The sequence below is a fragment of the Lissotriton vulgaris genome, chromosome 6, assembly GCF_964263255.1.
Source record: "Lissotriton vulgaris chromosome 6, aLisVul1.2, whole genome shotgun sequence".
Classification (NCBI taxonomy): domain Eukaryota; kingdom Metazoa; phylum Chordata; class Amphibia; order Caudata; family Salamandridae; genus Lissotriton; species Lissotriton vulgaris.
In genome coordinates this window covers 82,910,542-82,935,673 of record NC_141694.1, presented here as the reverse complement: position 1 = coordinate 82,935,673, position 25,132 = coordinate 82,910,542, and the positions used below count along the sequence as shown (strand labels likewise).

Here is a 25,132-nt window from a genome sequence, read left to right as displayed (position 1 = left end):
TAAGTCACATTACTGAAAGTTTGAGCTATTGGCTTGCAAATAATAATGCAACACAAATAACGCAAACTTTTAGTAATGCAAGACCTATTGCATTGCAAATGCTTGTATTTATGTGTTTTGAAAACCTGGAAGTGGTGCGTAAATAAGCACTTTGTACTTGTTGTCCTTGCTTACGACAAGCAAGTCTGACAGTAGACGAGGGGCAGTTACTGCCAGCCTTGGCTCTCGTAAGCAACGACAATAAGTAGAAAAGTGCGTGTTTACGACCGCTTGTTTTTTTTATAGATGAAGAATAGTGCTCATTTTATCGACCTTGGAAGGATGAACATCTTAGTGCTGCTAGGTAATTTTGGCACTCTGTCCAGTAAACAGCAGCCCAGTGCTGCTGTTCAAAGTGGGGCCGCATATTAAGGTCAGTAGGGCTAAAAGTGACCCCCGGGCCATACTTTGAGAATCCAAGTTATATAACACACATTGCATTGCAAATGCTTGTTTGAGAATAGGTCTCGCATTATTGAAGTTTGAGCTATTGGTGTTGAATTATTTAGCAATGCCAATAGCTCAAACTTTAATAATGCTAGACCTATTGCATTGTAAATGCTTGTTCTATTTCTTACTAACTCCATTATTTATTTATTTATTTATTTATTTATTTAAAGTTTTCTATAGCGCGAACAAGACCCTTGGGTATCAGAGCGCTTCACATGACGCCTTTATGGCGAAAACAATCTGAAGATGGAGTCCATGCCCATGCGCACTATCACCTTAGGGAGGAGTCACCTATCTCGTGACTACAAAGTCTTCTTCCAAAGACAAAAACAAAGTGCAAACATCCGAGCTCAACGCCAGATGGCGATCTATGCACAAGTATATGAATCTGCAGCATTACATGCCAAGAACAGATGCAAACTGGTAAGTAGCATTTTCCTTACTTGGGTGCTTCCAAAGGGAATCTCAGACAGTTGCAACAAGTTTAGAATGCAGCAGCTAGTCTTATTTTAAATTTCCCGGAAAGATCGTCCGCTTCCAGCGCCTTAAACTTGTTACACTGGCTTCCAGTTATGGAAAGAATTTGCTTTAAAGCTTTATCTGTAGGCCACCGCATCTTATATGCTCCTACCGCAACCTCAGATCCTCTAACGTCAATTTGGCAACTGTGCCTAGATCAGGAGGGCTAGATTGGGAGCTACATCTTTTGCCCACATAGTGCCCAAATTATGGAACTCCCTTCCCAAGGTCCTCGGAAACTCCATCAGAAACATATTTTAGGAAGAAACTGAAAACATGGCTTTTTAGAAATAAGTTTCAATTCTAGTCTACTACCGTCAACTGTATTCCTCTAATATCTAGATACCCCACTTTTCTTCTCCTATGAGAATTATAGGGTTCAGTGCAGAGACACACTGTCGTGGTGTATTCATGCACTTTATAAATGTTATTATTATCCCCATTCACTACTTCTTGTAGTGCCCCCCCCACCACCCAGGCCATAGCCCTCTTTCCTCCTCCCTTTATCCCCCAACTCCCCGCTCCCCCTCCTTCCCACCGGACACACAAGCATCCGGACCCCTCCTTTGCATGGGCAGCCACTACCACACCCCCACACGCAACACCCCCTCAATCCCCGGGGACTTCACTCATCCCGCTCATGGCCCTCCCCGGCATGACCTGCAGAACCCCCTTGCACCACCGATTTGTCCCCCCCCCCGCTACTGCCAGGGATACTCCTAGGTGTTCAGTTGACAGTGCCCATTGTCAAGTGCCCAGCGCACGGATGATTTGCTAGTTATAATGACTCTACAGACCATATGTATCCCTTCACTGATACTCCTGCCCCCCCCACTCCACCTTCCCCCCCAGTACTGTATTGCATAATGTTGAATTTTCCATACTAATCCACATTGTTTCCATGTTGTAAAATTTTGTCTCAATGACAAATTGACACAATGCCACCGGAGAGGCAATCAAAAAAACGAGAAATTTATGAAGGTGTTTCCGAAGGGGAGCATGGCTTTCAGATCTCTGAACGCCACCTGTATCCGCTGCAGATACGTGCAAACACCTTTTGACACAGTGCAAGTAGCAATTCCCAATCTGCTGGATGTTCTCTGGGCCACTTTACAGAACTAGCGGGAGACGGTCAGGCTGCATCCACGCCGGTTATACAATCTGGCCTGGACAAAACAGACTCAGTTGCCAGGGACATCAGTCTACTTGTGTTGCCATGCATAGCTCTGTGGTTCTGGGTTTTCTCAGGATGTTCAAGCATTAATGGACCTTCCCTTCGAAGGCTTCCTCCTCTTCAAAGCAAAATGCTGACGCATCACTGGAAAGCAAAGCCGCTGTAGGGTCACTTGGACTTCAGACCCAAGCACAGAGTTATCGGCAGATTAGGAAGTTTCCAAGGCTTTTCCTTCCCGAATCTTCAACAATAGGCTCATCAGCAGCAACAAGCAAGCAGTGATATATTGGTCGAAAAAAAGGAAAAACACATGCTTTCTACACTTTTTAGCCAGCACAAGTAAGCATTACTAGTTGCCCCTTATCTGAAAAAACACACAGCCCTCTGAAGGATAGGTGTCCTGCTCTCCACAAGTCTGGAGGGCCATCAGTTCAGACCTTTGGGTCTTACAGATTGTGGAATGGGGTTATACACTACCCTACCAACAGAACCTCTCCTCTACGACCAATTTCTCCCCAATCACATGCACTCCCACCAGTCTACCTATGTGCCCTACAGCAAGTAGTGCAGACCTTACTCCTAAAGGGTGCAGTGAAGTTGGTTTCTTAACAGGCACAGGGATGCTACTCACGGTACATCCTAGGCACCAAAAAGGAGGACAGTTTCCGTCAGTTCCTAGACCTCAGGGTTCTGAACTAGTTCCCCACAAAGGAAAATTTAAAAATGCTTTCCCTAGCTCAGGTTCTGCTAGCGCTGGAAGCGGAAAACTGGATGGTGTCGGTCAACCTGCATGATGCCTACTTCTATACACTTCAGTAACACTCTTTATGATGGATACTCATATCTTTCTTAACAGAGCCTCCTCCCTGTTGCATAGGTGTTAATTTCATATGTCCTGGTAATGTGGTCTCAAGGTATTAAAAATATTGTACCTGTCTTCGAGATGTTAGACTCCTCTGTATGCCTAGAAGGAGTGTAAAAAATATATCCAAACGGACTTCAGCACGCCAACGAGGGCACATTTTGGCTCCAGTGACATTATATGCCCTCCACATATGGAGCCAAAATGAAACTAGGCACCCTAAAGGGGTAGGTGGTCTATTGAAGAGTTTCCAGATCCAGACTGACGGCTGGGATATTCAGAAAGTGAGGAATTTGCAGGTAGCTTGAATATCCACCAGAAAGAGCATGACCGAGAGCAAGTCATTTTTCTTTAGTCTAGTTCTTCTCTGACTTTTTCTCCCATATTCTTCAAACTTGTCAGATCTTCTACATAATCTGTTTTACTTGGGCTGTGGAAAAAAATGATCAAATAAGTCACAAAGTGGGGGGCCCCCCGAGGTAGGATAAGAGGCAGATCTGCGGGGGAAAAAACAATCAAATTACATAAAGGAGAAAGTAGATCTGCCCCGTATTTGATCAGATATCGGCTCAATTAGAGTCCAGAATTTTCAATAGTCACCCATTTAGTTGCTCACCAATTAGTCAAGGCCAGATACAGTTTAGACAGAAGCATTTTTATAAAAAATGTATCATTTTTATTCTTATTTACTTTATAAATTTTTATATATAGCACAATTATACAAGGACATTTTTTAGACAATTTTCATGATTATAAGATAAAAACATATATATATATATATACAACCCATCAACCTTCCAGCATTCAGACTTCAACAAGTTCATACATCGCAACCAATCATACTCATACAAGACTCATTCATACATTCTACTCAGATAAGATTAGAGACAATTTGCTCTGAGAACATCCTGAATATTCCTTTCAGCCATAGGCCGGGGATAGATGGTAAGTGTTCAGGGTAGATGGTTTCAACGCCGACGCGCGTTTCGGTGCCAGGCCCCAAGATAGGCCGCACCTTCGTCAGGGCAGGGAAAAGGAAGGAGGGGTTGTACTCAACAATAGGATTAATACTTCTGATATCCAGGCACTCTGTAGAAAAAACACATCTTTTAGTATAGTGTTTCGCCCCCATTCCAAACAACATTTTATAGTGATATATACTAAATGGGTGACTATTGAAAATTCTGGACTCTAATTGAGCCGATATCTGATCAAATACGGGGCAGATCTACTTTCTCCTTTATGTAATTTGATTGTGGAAAAAAATGAAACACTATTTTATTTAGCCCGCTGTTGAAATTGCAAATTATTTTCATAGTACAACAGTTCTTAATGTTTTGGCTTTCAGGAACGCCCCCCTTAATCATTACTGGAATCTGAGGACTTTCACAAAATTTTTATTGGAATCTTGGGGCCCCCCATTGAGTCATTACTAGAAGCCATGAAAACAAGTCTAAGCATTTTCTGCCAAAAAACAATATACAAAAAATACAGAAGCAAGCGCTCATCAAACACACAAATGATTAAATATTCCATTTAATTCACAAATTATTATGAAAAAAAAAATGATGGAGCTTTTCTAAATTCAATTAACCACACTAATCATCCATACTATAATCAATTTGATGCACTTTCACTTCTCCTACGATAAGGGTATTCATTGAATTTTTAACCTCCAATTTCAAATTCCTTCAATATTTACCAAAGGTTTTACATTTTTGAATCTTACATTTTGCTTTTTTAATTATGTACAATTTATTAATCGATTAATATTATTTAATTTTCTAAACCCTTGCTGACCTGACCCCCTGAGTAGGTTTTGTGTACCCCCAGGGGTCCCTGGACCACAGGTTAAGAAACACAATCATAGGGTTTACTCTTTTAGAAGTGTACTTTCTGTAACCTATACTTTTACTTGAGGTATTTGTTTCTGAATGATACTAGACTTGCAATTCTTGTGTGCACTGCATTATACCTTGATTAAAAAAAAGACCCTTCTTTTGTTTTTGCAGAGATGAATTGGTTGAGGAATGTATTTTGACAAGAGAGCATCTCCTTAGCCATCAACAAAGTACTTCAGAAGTGGAACAGTGCCTCAGCCCTTTAACTGTACGGAACGATATAGACTATCGTCGAAGGAATGCTACCCACCGGCCCACTTCTCTAAGCCCTCTCAATAATAGATGTAGTCTTGATGATTACCGCGCTCGTCATCCAGAAGACCTTGAAATCAAGCCCATAAAGTCTAGAAGAAAGAATCAAAATGAACAAGAACATGACCTTCCTTTTCAGGTCTGAACATTTTTATTTCTCTACTTGACTTCTTTCTTGATTGTTTCTCTCTGAATTGAGCACTCTTAGTGTACTTTATTATTATCATAATACGATTAAAGCTTTTACAGTTCTCGAGTTATCTGCTTATAATACAACAGCTGCCCAGTGATTGAGAGTGGTTATCCATTTAAGGTCAGGAACATCTGTGGCCCAGTTCTGATTTCTAGGAATGTAACTTGTGCTTAGGGTCCTGATGCTTCATTGTATTTTAGTTTCCAAGTCTTTGTGTTGGTTTACCAGACTGTAGCTCAACAGATCTTCTTGCCAGGGCAATGGTTTAAAGGATTTTATAGAAAAACGATTTCATGGAATACCAATACTGAGTAACTATTTAATCTAAACTGCCTAATAGAAATATGCAGGATGAATATCATTTACTATTTCATAGGAATCAATCAATAGAATATATATGTATTTCTTTAATTGGGTTTTGCACACCTATTTTTAAGGCGTAAATGCAATGGTTACAGATCTTACTTTTCGAAACATTTTTGTCAGATATATTTATTTAATTGCTTTACTTCAGGGAACATTACTTTGTTATTGTGTATTTATATAGCGCATTATCACCCAAGAGGTCTCTAAGCGCTGTCCAACTTTGGATTTATATCATTTGTGCTGTCAAACAGTTACTTCGGATCCTTTTAATTTGTGGATCCCTCACCACCTCTAAACACCATTGATCTCTACCCTCTCTCAGCGTTAAAAGCACTAGCCACCCCTCCCCCCTAAAAACTCGTCACAATGCCTAAATTTTTTCCATCCCTGACCGCCTGAGTCCTCCATCCCTGAACCCCAAAAGCACTTTCCACCCCTACACACAACAAGACCTAAGCCTAAAAACTCACAATGCCTATTCTATACCCATCCCTGACCACTAAACTCCACTCATTGCTAAACCCCAGCATCCCTGTCTATCCCTAAACTCCACCCATCACTCTCATGAACTCCACGCATTCCTGACCCCTGAAAATCCCTTTCTATGTCTAAACCTCACACATCTCTGAACCCTTAACACACCTCGCACCTCTACCCAAACTTTACCCAGTACTGAAACCTTAAACACCATCCATCGCTGATGCACTAAAATCCCATCACTACCCCTAAACAAAACCCATACCAGATACCTAAAAATTCCTATCACACCTAAACACTTCCATGCCTAAAAGCCCTTCCTGCACCTAAGGTTCACTTACTCCAGTATTGGAACTTTCATAGATTCAAATGCTTGAATCATTCCCCATCGTCGAGATAGGAGTCCACGTTACAATAAAAAAGTAATGTCTCAATAGACATAGGACTTTAAGGCCTCATTATTTAGTAACAAACTTGAAAAACAACTAATCAGATGACACCCTACAGAACCTTCTTAAGAGCTATAATAATAATAATTATATATATATATATATATATATATATATATATATATATATATAATAAAGTTTATTCTGTATCTGTTTTTGGGTGGAGTTAACTGACGCTTGCATGTCAAACACCTAAAAAAAAAAAGGCCTCCTAAGGCCCTGTGGCAAAAAGGAAGAAGAGACTACATATTGACGATCCCCATAAGGACTGCCTTTATTGTCTCCACCCAGACCCCAGACCTAAGGATTGTAAGGTATGCCACACAAAGCTACTGTCAACAGTCTCACCCATCATCCTGTCGACAGCTTAGTCAACGATGGCTATATCGAAACGGCCACAGCTTTGTCTACGGTAGCCCCATTGTCCTCATTCAACGCAGCTTACCCTCGTCGATGACTCATCGTTGATGACAGTCACTACCAGAATCCAGTCAGATACACAAGCGACGACAACTGCATTGACAACCTTTTGACAACCCAACAACAAATTGATTTTTCACCAAAAATTAAAGCAGAAAACACTAACTCCTTCTTTGACATCACCAACACATCTGTTGGATGATGATCATTCGGATGATGACAGCAACAGCCTCTTTGGGGCAGCACAAAGCCCATCCGAGCTTAATGTGAAATACTACGAAGACTCAGATGAACAAGAGTATTATGCCCAGCATATTATTACACTGACAAACGCCACTGACAACAACTTCAATAAGATATGGTATGCCTTACCTCCACTCTTGTTACAGACTTACAATCCATGTTAGCTGATTGAATTTCTGCCAACCTTACCGTCTCCTTCACAAGCACCTCTTCCACCTCCGGTGGTGCAAAATCAACCTCCACCTTCTCTGAGGAAGAAGAGGAAGAGCATGCGTGTAGGAGGCTGGCTTAAGATATAGTGCAAACTTATTTAAGTAAAGCAACCTGCACTAATCCAGGTAACCCTTATGGTGATTTTAGTGGTCTTAGACAACCATAGAAAGATATCCAAGTGGTAGCTGTGGAGAGCAGCCTTCAGGCTTAATCCAGAAGGAGTGTAAAGCAGCTTGTTTTACCAGTTGCTAATCATATGGTATACGTTAAGTGAAAAAGAACCACACAGTAAATATAAATGTAAATGTGTGTGTCTTGTAAAGCGCACTGCTACCAGGAGGCGTCCTGGCGCTATAGACCGCTGGGGAACCCGTCCTGGCTTTCCCTGTGAGATGTTTCCTCCTGGGTATCTCCAAGGTGAAACCAGGCATCCCCGGCGTTTGTGGGGGGCCGTTGTGGAGATGAGGCAAGCTAATGCCCAGAGTTGCCGAGTGTGATCCCTGGTTAGAGTAGGCACCGAGGGGAGAATTATCGAGTCCGCTGACCCTGGTTCACGACCCTGCTGCGTCGGGAATTGAACCCTGGTCCCGGGCTGTCCTCTGCTTCCGGGTCTACCGCCTCTAACCAGTGAGCCACTCCACTCCAGTGTGGCTATAAAAATACATATTTATTATAAACACTTACTAACACATTGAGATATCTCGTACCTGGAGATATAATCACAATACACACAATATTTCAACAATAGAACCGGTAAGTATCACCTATACACAGTGGTCTCCAGGGGGAGACCAAACCATATACTAACAAAGTGGAATGCAAACTTTGAGAAAGTGACTCTATATATACTGAACTACAATGAAATACAGTGTGTATAGAGTCCACAAACCCCAACGGTATAACAGAGGTTAAAGTCAGGAATTACCTTACTCTCAGAAGTGGTAGCTTGGTCGAGCAGTAAAACAGTACCAGAGGGCAGTGCAAAGCATTTGTTGTACACACTCAGTCAGCAAAGGATTTCACACACTCAAAGACTGAACTCCAGAGCTCCACTGGCTTCCTGTGAAATCGAGGATTGAATTCAAGGCCATGTGTATTGCCCATCTTTCCTACTGGGGAACATGCCCTGCTATCAACCGCCCCCTGGTAAATGCCTATCATCCTAATCGTCTCCTCCAATCCGGGACATCTTATCTCACCACAGTGCCCCGAATCAAGAGAGCCAGGTGTGGAGGCCGGTCGCTCTCCTACAACCTAGCCAAGATCTGGAACACTCTCCCCCTCTCAATCAGATCAGAGCCTAAACTACTTACCTTCCGAAAGCTCCTTAAAACCTGGCTTTTTAATAAATCATCTGTTTAATAAATCATCTTAATAATTCGTTTAAGTCTAGCGTACTCCGCCTAGCCGAACCTCTGCAGCGCTGGGACGCCCCAGGGTAGCCATCACGCTTTATAAGTGATCTTTTCATTTCATTCATTTCATATCAAAATATATAGTTGTTTTATTTTTAGAACCAACAGGCATAAAAATATACTTTGCTAGATATGAGTAACCTCATGTAATTACTTTGCAAGGAAGCAATAAAGTTTGTAAACACAATATGTACAGGGGTTGCTGAAGGCAACTCAAGTCTAGACACACTTTAGCATTGAGCTCCATGGATTGTTATCCTAAAAGTACAGTTGATTACAGTACAGATTACTTTAGTAGTTCCAGGGCTAGATCCTGGATTCAGTCCTGGGGTCTAAGCTGAAACCAGGTTAGCAAAAAAGTTTTCGTTACTGTAGTGAATTTTCATGAATATAAAGCTGTTTTAAAAGTTCACACTTAGAAACTTTTCAATGAAAATCTGGCAATGTTATTCAATGGGAGAAAATTCAGGTTGCAGGTAAAGTATTATCACATTACTTTTGAAATCCAGTACTGGGCTCCTAGGGCCAGCACTGGGGTCTTAACTTAAAACAAGTAGGTAATTGCGTTTCAGTATTTCGTATGATTTTTAAAGAATATTTCAAGTTTTCAAAAGTAGACACTGGGTTCCTATGAAGAAAATACAGATTACTAGTAAACCCGGTAAGGATTACTTTTGCGGTTCAGTACTGCGCTGCAAGGTACAGCACTGGATTCTCCCCTGCTCACAGGTGAGTACTTCGGTATTCGGCTGATTTTATATGAATATTTTCAGTTTCCAAAACGTCACACTTTGAATTTTTTTTAGTCAAAATTGGTCAATGTTATCCAATGGCAGGTAAGTGAGTTCCGGTTTCCAGGTGAGTACTTGGCTGGTGAAGTTAAGCTTTTGGGTATAGACTCGGGGATCCCCCAGGGTCAGGTAAGTACAGTTGGTTCAGCCCCAGCAGCACAGGGGCGGCCGGGTGCAGAGGTAGTTAGGCCCAATGATATCCAATGAGGGAAAGGGGGCCTTCAGTTGGTGGCTGCTGGCTAGCAGGCCACGCGGCTGCGGGAACTGGGCTCCTGCTCAGGGCAAGGAGGATAGGACAAGGGTGGCGCAGCCAGCGGTACTCGGGCGGCTGGGTGCAGGGTGCTCTTGAGCCGTCGGGCGCTCAATGTTATCCAATGGGAAAGGTCAACAAGGAACAAAGGCTGCAGGCTTGGGTCGGAGACTCTCCAGGGGCGACCAGCACTTCGAGAGGTAAGTTGGGATCTTGGAGCAAAGGTAGGTACCCCAAAGGGAGGCACAGGGGGCTGTAGGGCGCCGGTTGCAGAGGTGTCTTTGGGTGTCGGAAAAGCTTACCCCAGCTGGTCGCGGTTAGGGTGGCCCCTGGTTCAGAGTCTGCAGGCGTCGTCTGGTTCATCGAGGAGGGTCTTTGGGCACTGGACTTCGGGTCCCAGTCGCCGAGGGGTTGTCCTCGTGGTCTTGGTTCGGTTGGGCATGGCCCGGGCTCGGCGGGTACAGAGTGGGCTGGTCTGTAACTTTCTGGCTGGCACCAGGAGGGTTGTTGCAGCAGAGCCTCTGCTGATGGAGTCCCAGTCTTTAGGAGGGTCAAGGCAGGCAGGTCCTCTGGGTGTCCCAAGGTTGTTGTCCGCAGGAGTCGCTGGGCATTTAGGCAGGAGCAGGTTCCAGGATCGACAGGCCGGTAGGGCTGGGGCCACGTCAGTTGTTGTCGTCCTGTTAGCTGCTGCACGGCCGGTCGTCTTCTTGATCTTCTTTCTTTTTTTCTTTCGGGATCTGAGGAAGGAAGGTTCAGAGAGCCCCAAAATACTGAATCCAGGGCCGTTACAGGTAGGGCAAGGACAGGGACCAATGGGTCCCTGTCCTGGGGTGAGTACACCCCCTAGCCTGCTCCTCTCCTGTGGGAGGGGGCAGGCGCCTAGCTGGGATTGGGCAGGGCTCCCCATCTACAAGATGACTGGAGCCCGGTGTCGTGCTTCACCTAGTCTCCCCCACCAGAGGGGTGGGGTTGGCATAGGCTGGCACACCTCCCTTCCTGACATAGTTTTTCCCGCCAGTCTTCCCGCCAGAGTGGGGGCTAGAACTGGTGGGGGCCAGTTGCTGGGTACAGCAAATTGTCTGAAGAAGCTTGCCTTTTGAAGCTTCCCCCTGCCCATCCTGGGGGAGGAGACCAAGCACCCCGCCCAGGATGTGCATTGTTGCCGGCCCAGGAGAGCGGGGAGCTCTCCACCCAGGGTCCAGCAACATGTCTGCTGTTTGGCAGCCTCTGCAGCCACTCAACCCAGACGTGAATTGTAGGTTAGGTTTTCAGAGGGCTCTGGTGCATTTTACATTAAATCTCACACTGGCATCAGTGCGGTTGCTGAGAAGTTTGGTACCAAACTTGTCAGTCTTCAGTGTAGCCATTATGGTGCTGTGGAGTTCGTAATGACAACCTCCCAGCACCATATACTCTTAATGGCATCACTGCACTTACAGTGCCCAGGAATGGCCCTGGGTACTGTAGGGGCACAGGGCTCATGCACCTGTGCCCACACCTCTGGCATAGGGCACCCAGCTAGAGGGGTGACTGAAGGATGCCAGGGTAGTGGTTTCTGTGGGCATGGCACAGGGATGTGTGCCATGTCGACTCTTGGTTTAGTTCTGTACTTAGGCACTCAGCCTGCAAAGGCAGTTTGTGGGTACCAGGGTACAGGGCCCGTGAGGGTTGCACAATAAGTGCTGCGGTCCTCAGGGGTCTTCTCTGGTCACCATGCCCTGGGTACCTAGGGGTTGGATCGAAGGCTTCAGACCCGTCGGCACCGACGAAACAAAAGAGTGTTATCGACGCAGGGAAGTCTCTAAAGGGTGTCGAGCCGAAAGCCGGGGAACCAAAGAAAAAGGTCAAGGACATCGACCCAAAGAAGTCGGCGCCGAAGACCGCAGACACAAACAAGGGACTCGAAACTCAGAACTTTCTCGATCCTAAACGTCGACTCGACAAAGCAAAGGGCAGTAAAGACCTCGAGTCCACGACTGGCAGTGGCTCTAAGGACCCCGTCGAGTCAACACAACCATCCGCTCTTTTTCGAAGCAGGTGTCTGACTCGCTGCAACGCATTAAGGAGAAGGCTACTGCTGTCGGACCGAAGGCCACTCAACCCTCAAAGACAGTCAGTAAACCTCCAAAGTCGTCGGCACCGATTAAGTTAACGCTGCCGCCGCCAGTGGCACCTTAGGCGTTCGCCCCTAAGAAGGGCATCGAAGCGGCCAAGAAGGTGTCCATGGGGCCGAACCCTACAACTACGGAAGGGGCCACCAAGCATCGACAGCCTCTGCAGGAAGATCAGTCGAGGCAATTCATCGACGCTGAGACTGGTAGACTTTCCATTTTCAAGCGAAAGATCGTCCCAGAACAGCCTATGGAGTCGTATAAAATTCCATTAAAGAAAAAGAGGGATTCTGCAACATCACCTTTTCTTTTTGAACCTCTACAACAATATGGACAAGAACCTGCTCCTTTTTTACCCACACATTCAGATGTGGATGTGGGGGAGGGTGACAATGAGGATTACAGTTATCCTGTGGACACTGATCCAGAAGACCACACTGAACCCTGGGCAGACACTGTTGACCCAGGGGAGCCACAAAAGAGAGAACTGTCGAGACTCTACCCATGCTTAAAGGTGTCCTGAAGCACGCTGGAGACATCTTTAAGGAGACCACAAGGGCAAGAGTGGTAAACCCCAGAATTGAAAAGAAATACAAACCAGCATCTGTGGACCCTATGTATATCAGGGGACAGTTGCCATTGGACTCTCTGGTTGTTTCAAATGCTCGTAAGAGAGCGAACTCGCAGACCACGGGTGATGCTCCTCCCCCTGACAAGGAATCTAAAGTGCCAGAAGCATCAGGGAAAAGGGTGGCAGCTCAAGCGGCCAATGTCTGGCGAATCTCAAACACACAGGCACTCTTAGCCAGATATGACAGGGCTCATTATGATACACTTGAGACCCTGTTACAACACTTGCCAGATGAGTATAAGGAGGCAGCAGAAATGCTAATACAAGAAGGGAAACTTCTATCCAACGCTTCTATTAAGTGTGCGCTAGACGCAGCAGACACTGCAGCCAGGGCTATTAACACAAGCAGGTATCCCCTGGCTAGAAAGATAGGCTGCTCCAGCCCCATGCAGAAGTCCATGCCGTTCCGCCATGCGGCCAGGGGCGGGGCCAGATACACTTTCCAAGCTTTAGCTATGTCACGTTTGGCCAAGGTCAAACCATGCAACAATAGGTGACGTTTGTATCGATTGCCCCCCACCCCTTCCATAACATGCAACAATGCCAGTTTCGGTTCTCTAGACAGTTCCCACGCCAGTACTTCTGATAGACATCGAAAGACCCCCGTCCAGAACCTGTGTAGCGCCGGGCAGTCCCATGTTGTGTGCAGAAGTGTGCCTACCTCAGAGCCACATCGCAGGCATTCAGGGGACCCTATCATACCCGCCTTCCACAGGCGCTCCCTGGTGAAGTATGTGCGGTGGAGGTATTTGAACAATACAAGTATGCATTACTTAAACAAGCAAGGGGGTACAAAATCGGTCCTTGTTTCTCAGCAAGCCCAGGAGATTTGGGATTGGGCTTTGGATCACAAGATAAACCTTTCAGCTGTTCACGTCCCAGGGATATCCAATGTGCTAGCGGGTTCTCTCGGCAGATCTGCAATATCCAATCACGAATTGGAGATCCATCAACCGACTCTGGACCGAGTCTTCCGAGAGTGGGGTCAACGCGACCTGGACTTGTTTGCAACAATCCTGAACCGGAAATGCCCACACTTTGCAAGCTGGATTCCCCACAGGGACTCATGCGGGGATGTGCTTTCGATGAACTGGTCTCAGATATATGCATACGCCTTTCCTCTGATTCCTTTGATTCCCAGAGTCATCCGGAAAATGAAGAGGCAGCCGTGTCGCCTCATTCTCATTGCGCCCAGGTGGCCTCGCCAATATTGGTTCATCGAGATTCTACTCCTCTCTAAGTGCGATCCCATTCAGCTTCCATCAATACCGAATCTTCTGACAATGCAAGGAGGCCAAATTTGTCACCCGGAACCAGCTTCCTTGCAGTTAGCAGCTTGGCTCCTCAACACGTTGAATTTGCCCATCTAGATATCCCTGAGGATTGCCCAGAGGTTTTGGCCAATGCTGGAGCGCCTGCCACTATTAAGACATACAAACTTAAATGGAAAAGGTTCTGTTCTTGGTGTCACTCTGCCAATCTACGCCCAATTTATGCTAAACTAGAACAGATCTTGCTGTTCTTTCTTCATTTGGCTAGATCAGGTTTATCTCATTCCACACTGAAGGTGTTTTTGGCAGCCATTTCCAGATTCCGTCAAGATGGCTCTAATTCTCTTTATGCTGCTAGAATAATCCAACAATTCCTTAAAGGGCTATTCCCAATGTTTCCTCCTGTTCGACGTCCACCTCCATCTTGGTACTTAAATGTGGTGCTTGCCCAGCTCATGCGGCACCCCTTTGAACCTATTCACAAAGTGCATCTCAAGTTCCTTTCATGGAAGGTTTTGCTACTTCTGGCACTGATGTCTGCTCGTAGGGTCAGCGACATTCAGGCATTTACCATCTAGTCTCCTTTTTTACAATTCACTTCAAATTCAGTTGTGCTTCGTACCAATCTAAGTTACATGCCTAAAGTTCCCTCTGACTGTCATCTTAATGAGCCAGTGATTCTAAAGACATTTTTTCCTAATCCGCAAACAGCGGCAGAAAAAGCTTTGCATTCCCTAGACATCAGGAGATGTCTTAAATTCTATCTTCAACGGACTGCAACATTACGAAAGACAGATCAGTTATTTGTAGCATACGGAATGCTAAGTCAAGGATACTCTGTATCCAAGCAGACCATAGCCCGCTGGGTGTCCTCAGCAACCAGTCTGTGTCATCAACAAGCGGGAAGACCTCTACAGTCTTTGCCAAGGGCACATTCTACAAGAGCAATCTCTTCTTTCACAGCTCTGTTCGCTGGTGTGCCTCCATCAGATCTGTAGAGCGGCAACTTGATCCAGCAGGCATCCGTTCACCAGGCATTACGGTTTTGATGCTTCAAGTGATGCAGATATTTCAGTGGGACGAGTAGTTCTTCGCAATCTTTTCAAATAAGGGGAGCCTCTGTTCTCCCTCTTCCTCTATGCTCTTTTAGACGCTTATTTGACATGTTATTCTCTTTGCAAAGCATGCGTATGTAGTATAATACAAGAAGCGCCTATGAGCATTATGATTTGTACTGCTATCTACTCTGATTCAGGCATGTGAATCTATAAAAAACACCCCAATACTGGAGAAGAACAATAGGTTCGAGGCATGTGGGCTGCTGAATTCATATCTGTACATAGATCACCGCCTAGTGTTGGGTACGGATGATTGCACATTGTTGTCCTGGAAGAGTCTTCGAAGTATCACGAGATAGGTGGCTCCTCCCATGGACTACAGTGCGCATGGGCATCCTCTCCATCCTCAGATTGTTTTTTTCCGCCATTGGGTTCGGATGTATATTTGTTAACTCCAGTTCGGAATCGATAAAAAACTTTATATTTGGCCAAAAGGCCTCTAGTTATCATCGGTATTGTCTTTGCTATCAGTGCCCAGTACTTGTTCCAGCTCTGTCCTCGAGCCGGACGTCAAGAAGAGCCGCGTGGCTATTCAGCACTGAAGGCCCGGTCGACGCCAGAGGCCTTATCGACAATCCATTATGGAACGGAGCCCGTTCAAGGGATGTCCCGTTTGCAACTCCAAGTATCCTCACATCGATGTCCACCCGGTGTGCAACAAGTGCCTGTCTCCGGATCACGATGAAGCCAGCTGTATGGCTTGTTCTCGGTTCCGATCCAAGAAAACGATTCGCCTTGGACGCGCGCGCGGAAGGAAGCCCAGCAGACGGCACCTGACCCAGTGAACATCTTCGATGCCGAGGATGATGAGGGAGTCGAGCAGGAAGTAAAAGAGAACCTGTCTGATCCTGCATCAGAGATTGACTCCAGTTACGACGCAGATGTGGAAATTGTCGACAATGAAGACATCGTCGTCGAGCTAGGAGACGACGATGAGGCCCTTGGGGCCATAGAAGATAGCTCGAGCGAGGAGCTAGGCCCAGCCGTTGATATGGGGGCCGAGACTAGAACACTCTATAAGGCTCAGGTCGAGGGATCGCCACATGGCTTTACCCAAGATCAAACGCATCGTTCTACAGCCTCGCCTCAAGGCCCCGCTACGGACACTTCCAAAGAGCCATCGGTTGATCGATCAAAATCGAAACCAAAAACATCGGTGACTACGAAACCAAAAGCACCGGAGACGAAATAGAAACCGAAAGTACACGTTACTTTGGTCGGATCGAAGGCTTCTGAACCATCGGCTCCGACGAAAAAGAAGAGTGTTATCGACCCGGAGAGGTCGCTAAAGGGTGTCGAGCCGAAAGCCGGGGCACCGAAGAAAAAGGTCCAGGACATCGACCCAAAGAAGTCGGCGCCGAAGACCGTAGACACAAACAAAGGACTCGAAACACAGAACGTTCTCGATCCTAAACGTCGACTCGACAAAGCAAAGGTCAGTAAAGACCTCGAGTCCAAAACTAGCAGTGGCTCTAAGGACCCCGTCGAGTCAACACAACCATCCGCCTCCTGTTCGAAGCAGGTGTCGGACTCGCTGCAACGCATTAAGAAGAAGGCTAGTGCTGCCGGACCGAAGGCCACTCAACCCCCGAAGACAGTCAGTAAACCTCCGAAGTCGTCGGCACCGATTAAGTTTACACTGCCGCTGTGCCAGTGACACCTAAGGCGGGCATCGAAGCGGCCAAGAAGGTGTCCATGGGGCCAAAGCCTACAACTACGGAAGGGGCCACCAAGCATCGACAGCCTCTGCAGGAAGATCAGTCTAGGCAATTCATCGACGCTGAGACGGGTAGACTTTCCATTTTCAAGCGAAAGATCGCCCCAGAACAGCCTATGGAGTCGTATAAAATTCCATTAAAGAAAGAGGGATTCTGCAACATCACCTCTTCTTTTTTTTTTTTTTTTTTTTTTGAACCTCTACAACAATATGGACAAGAATCTGCTCCTTTTTCACCCACACATTCAGATGTGGATGTAGGAGATGGTGACAATGAGGATTACAGTTATCCTGTAGACACTGATCCAGAAGACCACACTGAACCCTGGGCAGACACTGTTGACCCAGGGGAGCCACAAAATGCCCCTGACAGTCATACCTATGCTGTTAAAACCTCACCTACAGAAGACACGGTTGCGTTTAACGCACTTATTGAGAGGGCGGCAAAAAAATCACAATGTCCAACTCCATGCTGACCCTATTGAAGAGGATTTTTTATTTGACACCTTCTCAACCTCAGAGAGAACTGTCAAGACTCTGCCCATGCTTAAAGGTGTCCTGAAACACGCTGGAGACATCTTTAAGGAGACCACACGGGCGAGAGTGGTAAACCCCAGAGTTAAAAAAAAAAAAAAAAAAAAAAAAAAACAGCACCTGTGGACCCTATGTATATCAGGCGACAGTTGCCATTGGACTCTCATGTTTCAAATGCTCGTAAAAGAGCGAACTCGCAGACCACGGGTGATGCTCCTCCCCCTGACAAGGAATCTAAGGTGCTAGAAGCATCAGGGAAAAGGGTGGCAGCTCAAGTGGCCAGGGTCTGGCGAATCTCCAACACACAGGCACTCTTAGCCAGATATGACAGGGCTCATTATGCTACACTTGAGACCCTGTTACAACATTTGCCAGATGAGTACAAGGAGGCAGCAGAAATGCTAATACAAGAAGGGAAACTTCTATCCAACGCTTCTATTAAGTGTGCGCTAGACGCAGCAGACACTGCAGCCAGGGCTATTAATACAAGCGTTATGTTACGAAGACACGCCTGGCTGAGAATCTCCGGCTTCAAGCCTGAGATACAGACCACCATACTCAATCAGCCAGTTAACCCTGATTACTTGTTTGGCCCAGAAGTGGACACCACCTTAGAAAAAATTAAAAAGGACACAGAGACTGCAAAGTCTATGGGGGCTCTACAGTCGCAGCAGTTCAGGGGTGGCTCTTTTCGTCGCTCCAACAATAGAGGAGCTTCCAGAGGCCAAGTGTCCCAGCAGACACAATACAGTAAAGGAGGCACTCAGACCACCTAAAAGAAGAACAATAGGGGTGGCTATCATGGAAACAGCACCAAAGCCAGAGGTCGTTGAAACAACAACTCCTGATCCTCCGCCACTAACCATATAACACCGGTCGGGGGAGACTACAACAGTTCCTGCCGGTCTGGAAATCCATCACTACAGACAGGTGGGTGAGGCAGCTTATCCAGTACGGTTCTTGTCTGGAGTTAACATCCACTCCACCCAACATACCCCCAAGACAACGTCCTATGTCCGCAGAGCATATACAGTTATTGCAACAGTAGGTATTCAGCATGCTGCAAAAGGGAGCCATAGAGCTCGTGCCTGTGGAACAAAGAGGTTCAGGGGTGTACTCGCTGTACTTCTTGATCCCAAAAAGGACGGGTCCCTCAGACCCATACTGGACATCAGGCCCCTAAACCGATACATCCAGTCAGAACACTTTCACATGCTCACATTACAGCAGGTTCTACCGTTACTCAGTAAGGGAGATTTCCTCGCAACACTAGATCTGAAGGATGCATATTTCCATATACCGCTACACCCGTCACACAGAAAATATCTCAGATTTACCATTCAGGATCAGCATTATCAGTTCAAGGTCCTCCCGTTCGGAGTGACAACAGCACCCAGGGTGTTTACAAAGTGCCTAGCGACAGTGGCTGCACACCTACGGAGACCGAACGTTCACGTCTACCCTTATCTGGACGACAGGCTCATCTAGGCAAAGTCGGCCCAGCAATGTGCCACCCACATGTCCCACACCATTCACCTTCTTCACGATCTGGGGTTTTCACTGAATTATCCAAAGTCCCACCTTCAGCCCGCCCACGTACGGCAGTACTTGGGCGCAATAATAGACACTCTGGGAGCCAAAGCACAGCCAAATTCAGTGAGGATCAACAGCATGCAATTGCTGATACGGAAATTCAAACCACAACACTCGCTTCCAGCACGAGTGTTCATGCAGTTGATAGGCATGATGGCCTCCTGCATCTTCATAGTCCCGCACGCGAGACTACACATGCGTCCGCTTCAGGAGTGCTTGGCACGTCAGTGGAATCAGGCTCACGGACAATTGAAAGACCTAGTGTTGGTGACCGGTCGCGCATACAACTCTCTGCATTGGTGGAACCCACAAACCTTTGCAAGGGCCGACTGTTCCAAGAGCCTGTGCCACAGATTATACTGACGACGGACGCATCTCTCCAGGGATGGGGAGCTCATGTACTCCACTACACGGTGCAGGGACTATGGACAGCACAGCAGAAGAAGATGCACATCAACCTTCTGGAACTGATGGCTATCTTCATGGCAATGAAAGCATTCAAAGTACATTTGTGCAACAAGGTAGTGTTGATCCGGACGGACAACATGACGGCCATGTACTACATACAGAAGCAGGGAGGTACACACTCTCCACAGTTGTCTCATCTGGCTCACAGCATGTGGAAGTGGGCCATTCCGAGAAACATCTTTCTCATGGCAGAACACCTCCCAGGCACGGACAATCAGATGGCGGACCTGCTCAGCAGGCACAGCCACCAGATGCACGAGTGGGAGATACATCCATCAGTACTCCGACCGTACTTCCAGCAGTGGGGTCATCCAGAGATAGACCTATTCGCTACAAGGGAAAACGCAAAATGCCAAAGGTTTGCCGCCAGGTTCCCACACCCACAGTCGCAGGGAAATGCGATATGGATGAACTGGTCAGGCATATTTGCGTACGCTTTTCCCCCAGCACCGCTAATACCGCTAGTGGCACGCAAACTGAAGCAACACTCGATGACTCTCATCCTGGTTGCTCCGACGTGGGCACGCCAACCATGGTACACCACGTTTCTAGAACTCTCCGTGGTACCGCATCAAAGGCTGCACCTCACGCCCAGGCTTTTGACGCAGAGCCATGGCGACATTCAGCATCCAGATCCGCAACAGCTCAACCTGGCGATCTGGCTCTTGAGGTCTTAGAATTTGGCTACCTCAACCTGCCTCCTGACTGTATGGATATTATAAGGGAGGCAAGAGAGCCCACCACTAGAGCATGTTATGCGGCGAAATGGAAGCGGTTTGTCATTTATTGCCCAACAACGACATTAATCCGCTAGATGCATCTACTCACAACATCATCTGTTATCTGTTACATCTATAGAAATGCAATCTGGCCTATGCTTCCATTCGTATACATTTATCCGCAATATCCGCTTATCTCCAAAACAGGCAGCATCTCTCACTTTTCAGAGTGCCTGCCATCAAAGCTTTTCTGGAGGGACTCAAACTAGTTATTCCTCCACGACACCCACCGGCACCTGTATGGAACCTGAATGTGGTCCTTACCAGACTGATGGGACCACCTTTTGAGCCTCTACACTCATGCGAGATACAATTCTTAACGTGGAAAGTGGCTTTCCTGATAGCAATCACATCGCTACGACAAGTTAGTGAACTTCAAGCGCTAACTATCCAAGATTCACTCCAACAGGGTGGTGCTACGCACTAACCCTAAGTTTCTGCCTAAAGTAGTTTCACATTTCCATATGAATCAAACTATAGAACTGCCAGTGTTCTTCCAGATTCAGTGGCAGAGAGAATGCTCCACACACTAGACGTCAAAAGAGCTCTCATGTACTACATAGATAGGACAAAAGATTTCAGGAAGACAAAACAACTGTTTGTTGCCTTTTCCCCACAACACAAAGGCCACCCCATTTCAAAAGCAGGTATAGCCAGGTGGATCGTTAAGTGCATACAGATTTGCTATCAAAAGGCTAAGCGCAAATTAACGATTTCCCCAAGAGCCCACTCAACACGAAAGTTGGGGGCATCCATGGCTTTCCTTGGAAACATTCCTTTAGAGGAGATCTGTAGAGCAGCCACATGGTCTACCATACACACATTTTCCAAATACTACTTCGTAGATGTGCACTCCAAACAGCAGGCAGCTGTAGGACAGGCTGTTCTAAAAACACTTTTTCAGACTGCTGCAGCTGGCACGGGCAGCCGCCGCTAAGAGAGGGACTGCTATATATTCTATGCACAGATATGAATTCAGCAGCCCACATGCCTCGAACCGAATATGCTACTTACCAGTATGCATCTGTTCTTGGCATGTAGGGCTGCTGACATTCATATCGCCCGCCCTCTTCCCTGGCGCCTGTAGCGGCTGCAGCACTCAGAATTACTCTTAGCATGGTCATCACTTACTGTACTACACTCCATCTCTGCCACAATGGCGAAAAACAATCTGAGGATGGAGAGGATGCCCATGCGCACTGTAGTCCAGGGGAGGAGCCACCTATCTCGTGATACTTCGAAAACTCTTCCAGGACAACAATGTGCAATCATCCGGACCCAACACTAGGCGGCGATCTATGCACAGATATGAATGTCAGCAGCCTACATGCCAAGAACAGATGCATACTGGTAAGTAGCATATTCGTTACTTACCTGTAATCTGTGGTTCTCCAGTATTGGTGTCTTTCATAGATTCACATGCACCCGCCCACCTCCCCTCAGAGGCTCATCAGGCGATTATGTTGGCTTCACTTCTGTGCGAGAAAATCTGAGAGCCTGAGCCTCTGGGGAGAACATTCTGGTGGGTGCTGTCTCCTGATTGGCCGCAATTTGGTCCATACAAAATGACTAGGATAGTCATGAGTGTGGAAGTTTGTCTTTGTAGCTTAGGGCTACTTTACTTCCTGGTTGGTTATTACCAAGGTTTTTTTTGTTATTCTATGCATATTATTGCTTTTTATGTACCGTGGGACTCCTACTCCGATGACGGGGAATGATTTTGGCATGTGAATCTATGAAAGACACCAATACTGGAGAAGCACAGATTACAGGTAAGTGTGAGAAGTTGGCCTGATATGTGATGTCCACTATTCTAGTGGGCACCCTGTATCAGTCCAAGCAACCCTTATGGTGATGGTTGTAAAGTCAACCTTATAGACCAGCTATCCTAGTGGTAGCATGGACAAAGCAGTCTTAGGTTAATACTTCAGAGAGCATGTGAAGCCAATTATTTTACCAATAATAACCCCTTGAATACCAAATGATAAGACACCACACAAGGTATATATCAAATATATATATATATATATATATATATATATATATATATATATATATATATATATATATATATATATATATATATATATATATGTATTTATTACGAACACAACCCCTCTGCACTCTCTATGAGTTCAGAGTTCGAGATACAGCACAGGTTTCTCAATAAGCATACTATAAGTTGCACAAATACAATTCTGCCCTTGGGACCTCACGAACCATAATAAATAAGTGGTATAGGAACCACTTCAGGACATGTGAATAGGCCTAGGGCCTATTTAATCGCTGGGATTACACTGAGTAACCAAAGGTTAGGAAGCAGGAGTCCTACAGGATGCATGTGCAGTGTCTAAACACACATGCAGGTTCTCATAGACTTATAATGGGAACATAAAGTTAACAAAGTAGTTGATTTCGGACACTACCGGGTGGACTACGGGAAAACCCAGTTAAAGTAGGACACTTGGATAGTTATTACCCACGGGAGCACCAGAGTACTCCAGTTACCTCACCCAGGGAAGCCGGGTGCATAGGTGTTCTTTCGTGTCGGGTTTCGTCGTCTAATCATATGGAGAGCTGCACAAAGATGCTGCAGGCGACCAGCAGGAAGATGTTCGGTTGGATCCAAGGGTGGATCGGAGCAGTGAAGAACCTGAAAGCGGAGGGGACAGAGTCTGGGTCACTAGCCAGTGACCAGGAAGGAACCAGGCAATGTCGAGCTGCGAACAGGTAAAAAAGTGAAGCTTGTCTCTGCAGCCACGTGGACCAGGAGGCGTGGACGACGACCAGGAGCTGGATACGGACTGTCCCACGAAGGATCTCGTTGTTGGCGGTGTCTGCTTCCGGATTGGAGTCAACAAGCCTTGGCAAAGGCAACCTACACAGGAAGGGAAGATCGGCTTCTGTTCAGACCAGCAAGGTCTGGGGAGCTTCCCCTTTACAGGAAAGCAGGAGAAAGCCCGGAGCAACCAGGCAAGCGGTGTTGATTCGTAAAGATGTCTTCAGGAGGGCCGCTAGCCAGCGGGCTAGCAACCGCGAAGACGCGTCTAGGAGAAATGCAGGAGCAGGCCCCAAGCGGCACTCGTGGAGTGTGGAGGGCTGAGCTTCGGTGCACTTACGGCTCGGGGTTGGGGCTTCTCAAGTCCCAATGCACAACTTCGAAGACGCCTCAGAAGCTGCACAGTTAACAAAAAGCAGGTACTGCAGGTAGTCCGGTCCCACGTCTCTCGTGTCCGCCACGGGTCCCAGCTTTGCTGTGGATGTGGGTCGGGGTCAGAGAAGTCTGGAAGTCCAGAGGCTGCATCTCTAAGTCTTCGGGCTCCGGTGGGAGCATCGACAAAGCAAACCGGCAAGTCTCTGATGGTGCCTGTTTGCACAGGGTGGTCACTCCTTGACCACAAGGGAGATTCTTCTGTCTTCTAGTTGCAGTAGAATGTCGAAGGTCCAGAGTCTCGTTTCAGAGTTTCAGTTCAGGAAAATCTAAAGTCTCTAGACTCAACTCCTAGCTTTATACTAATATAAGGGGCTGGATTACCTGCTAGATCCCTCCTATGGATGGAACCTGGGAAGGGGGTGGTTACACCCCTTTCCCTTTGTCCAGTTTCGCGCCGGAGCTGGGGCTGGAGTGTCCCAGCAACTGGTTTGAACCGGGCTATGCATGGAGCACCTTGTGTGCCCCAGGCAGTGTCTCATTTCATTCAACGCACCCTGCCCCAATACACTATAGCCTGTTTGAGGAGGTGCTAGCACCTCCCAAGGCAGGAAACCTATTGTCCAGGCCTCTGGAAGGGCTCCCAGCTGCAGGAGGTCAGACTTGTGTCTGTGGCAGCAGCATCCATTTTGTGATGCTGAGGCTCTGTTTAACTTTAACCGGGTAAAGCTGCAACTACATGTCTTCTCCCTCTAGAAGGGTGGAATGCTACCCCCGCCGCCAGGACTGGCGGGGGGTGGGAGGGGGTTAGTATTCCAAAGTGTATGACACCTTACACAACATGTTTTGATAAAGCCAAACCAAAGTTAGCATTAACCGGGAGGATTCTAATGCACTTAAGAGTATATGTTATGGCTATATCATAGAACAGCTATAAGGACATGGTTCCGAAACCTGCAGACAGGCTCAGCTCATGCTAGAGCACCATCTCACATAAAACCAAGCACTCTGCCTTCAGGATTGTCAAGGCCTTCCATAGGAGTGACTTATAGGTATATATGTGTCTATATGTAATGGTAGGTATAGGGATACTATACCTAAGCAAGGGGTGATTACATGACCTTGCCCCAGCTGAGTGATCAGCCAGTTGTGTCAATTTGGATGGCCAGCCAGGGGTGGCATAATACATGCTGCAGCCCCTGGTAGACCTTGGATGCACCTATGCCCTGGGTACCTATGGTACACTATACAGGGGCTCACAAAGGTGACCCAATACCCAATTAGGTATGTACCTAAAGTACATGGTACGAATTTAGAGAGAGAACAGCTGGGCTGTGGGTCTGATTAGCAGGCCCACAGCCACACTAAAGTCGAGAAACCAGTATATCGGAGCAAAACGTGGGGGTGACCATTGGAAGCAAACCCTACTCTCCTACAGTAAGTAACTATTGTTCATTGAGCACGGAATTATAAGGAATGTAATGGTTTGTATTTCAGTGCAAGTGGTTACAGATCAGGTATTCTCTCTAATCCACTTCCAGATAGACAATGGACTCCTGGGTGGCATAAAAGTACATCTAAAATTAACAAGCATTGGAAATGCAATAGGTCTCGCATTAGAAAAGTTGGAGCTATTGTTTTTGTAAATAATTTTTTTTTTTATGTGTTGGTCTTGAAAATAGCCAAATTAATAGCTTTGTCATTTACAATGCCAATACTTTAAACTTTTTCAAATGTGACACCTA

At 46.5% G+C, this 25,132-nt stretch overlaps 1 protein-coding gene across 3 annotated transcripts in view; it reads left to right on the top strand.

Moving 5' to 3' along the window:
* LOC147706831 (zinc finger protein 318-like) overlaps positions 1-25,132 on the top strand; it is a 456,333-nt gene that overhangs the window by 58,949 nt on the left and 372,252 nt on the right. For all 3 annotated transcript variants that reach the window (XM_086925966.1, XM_086925968.1, XM_086925967.1), the window contains exon 3: positions 5,057-5,336. In XM_086925966.1, coding sequence (XP_086782092.1) covers positions 5,057-5,336 — 280 coding nt within the window. The remainder of the gene's footprint in view (positions 1-5,056; positions 5,337-25,132) is intronic.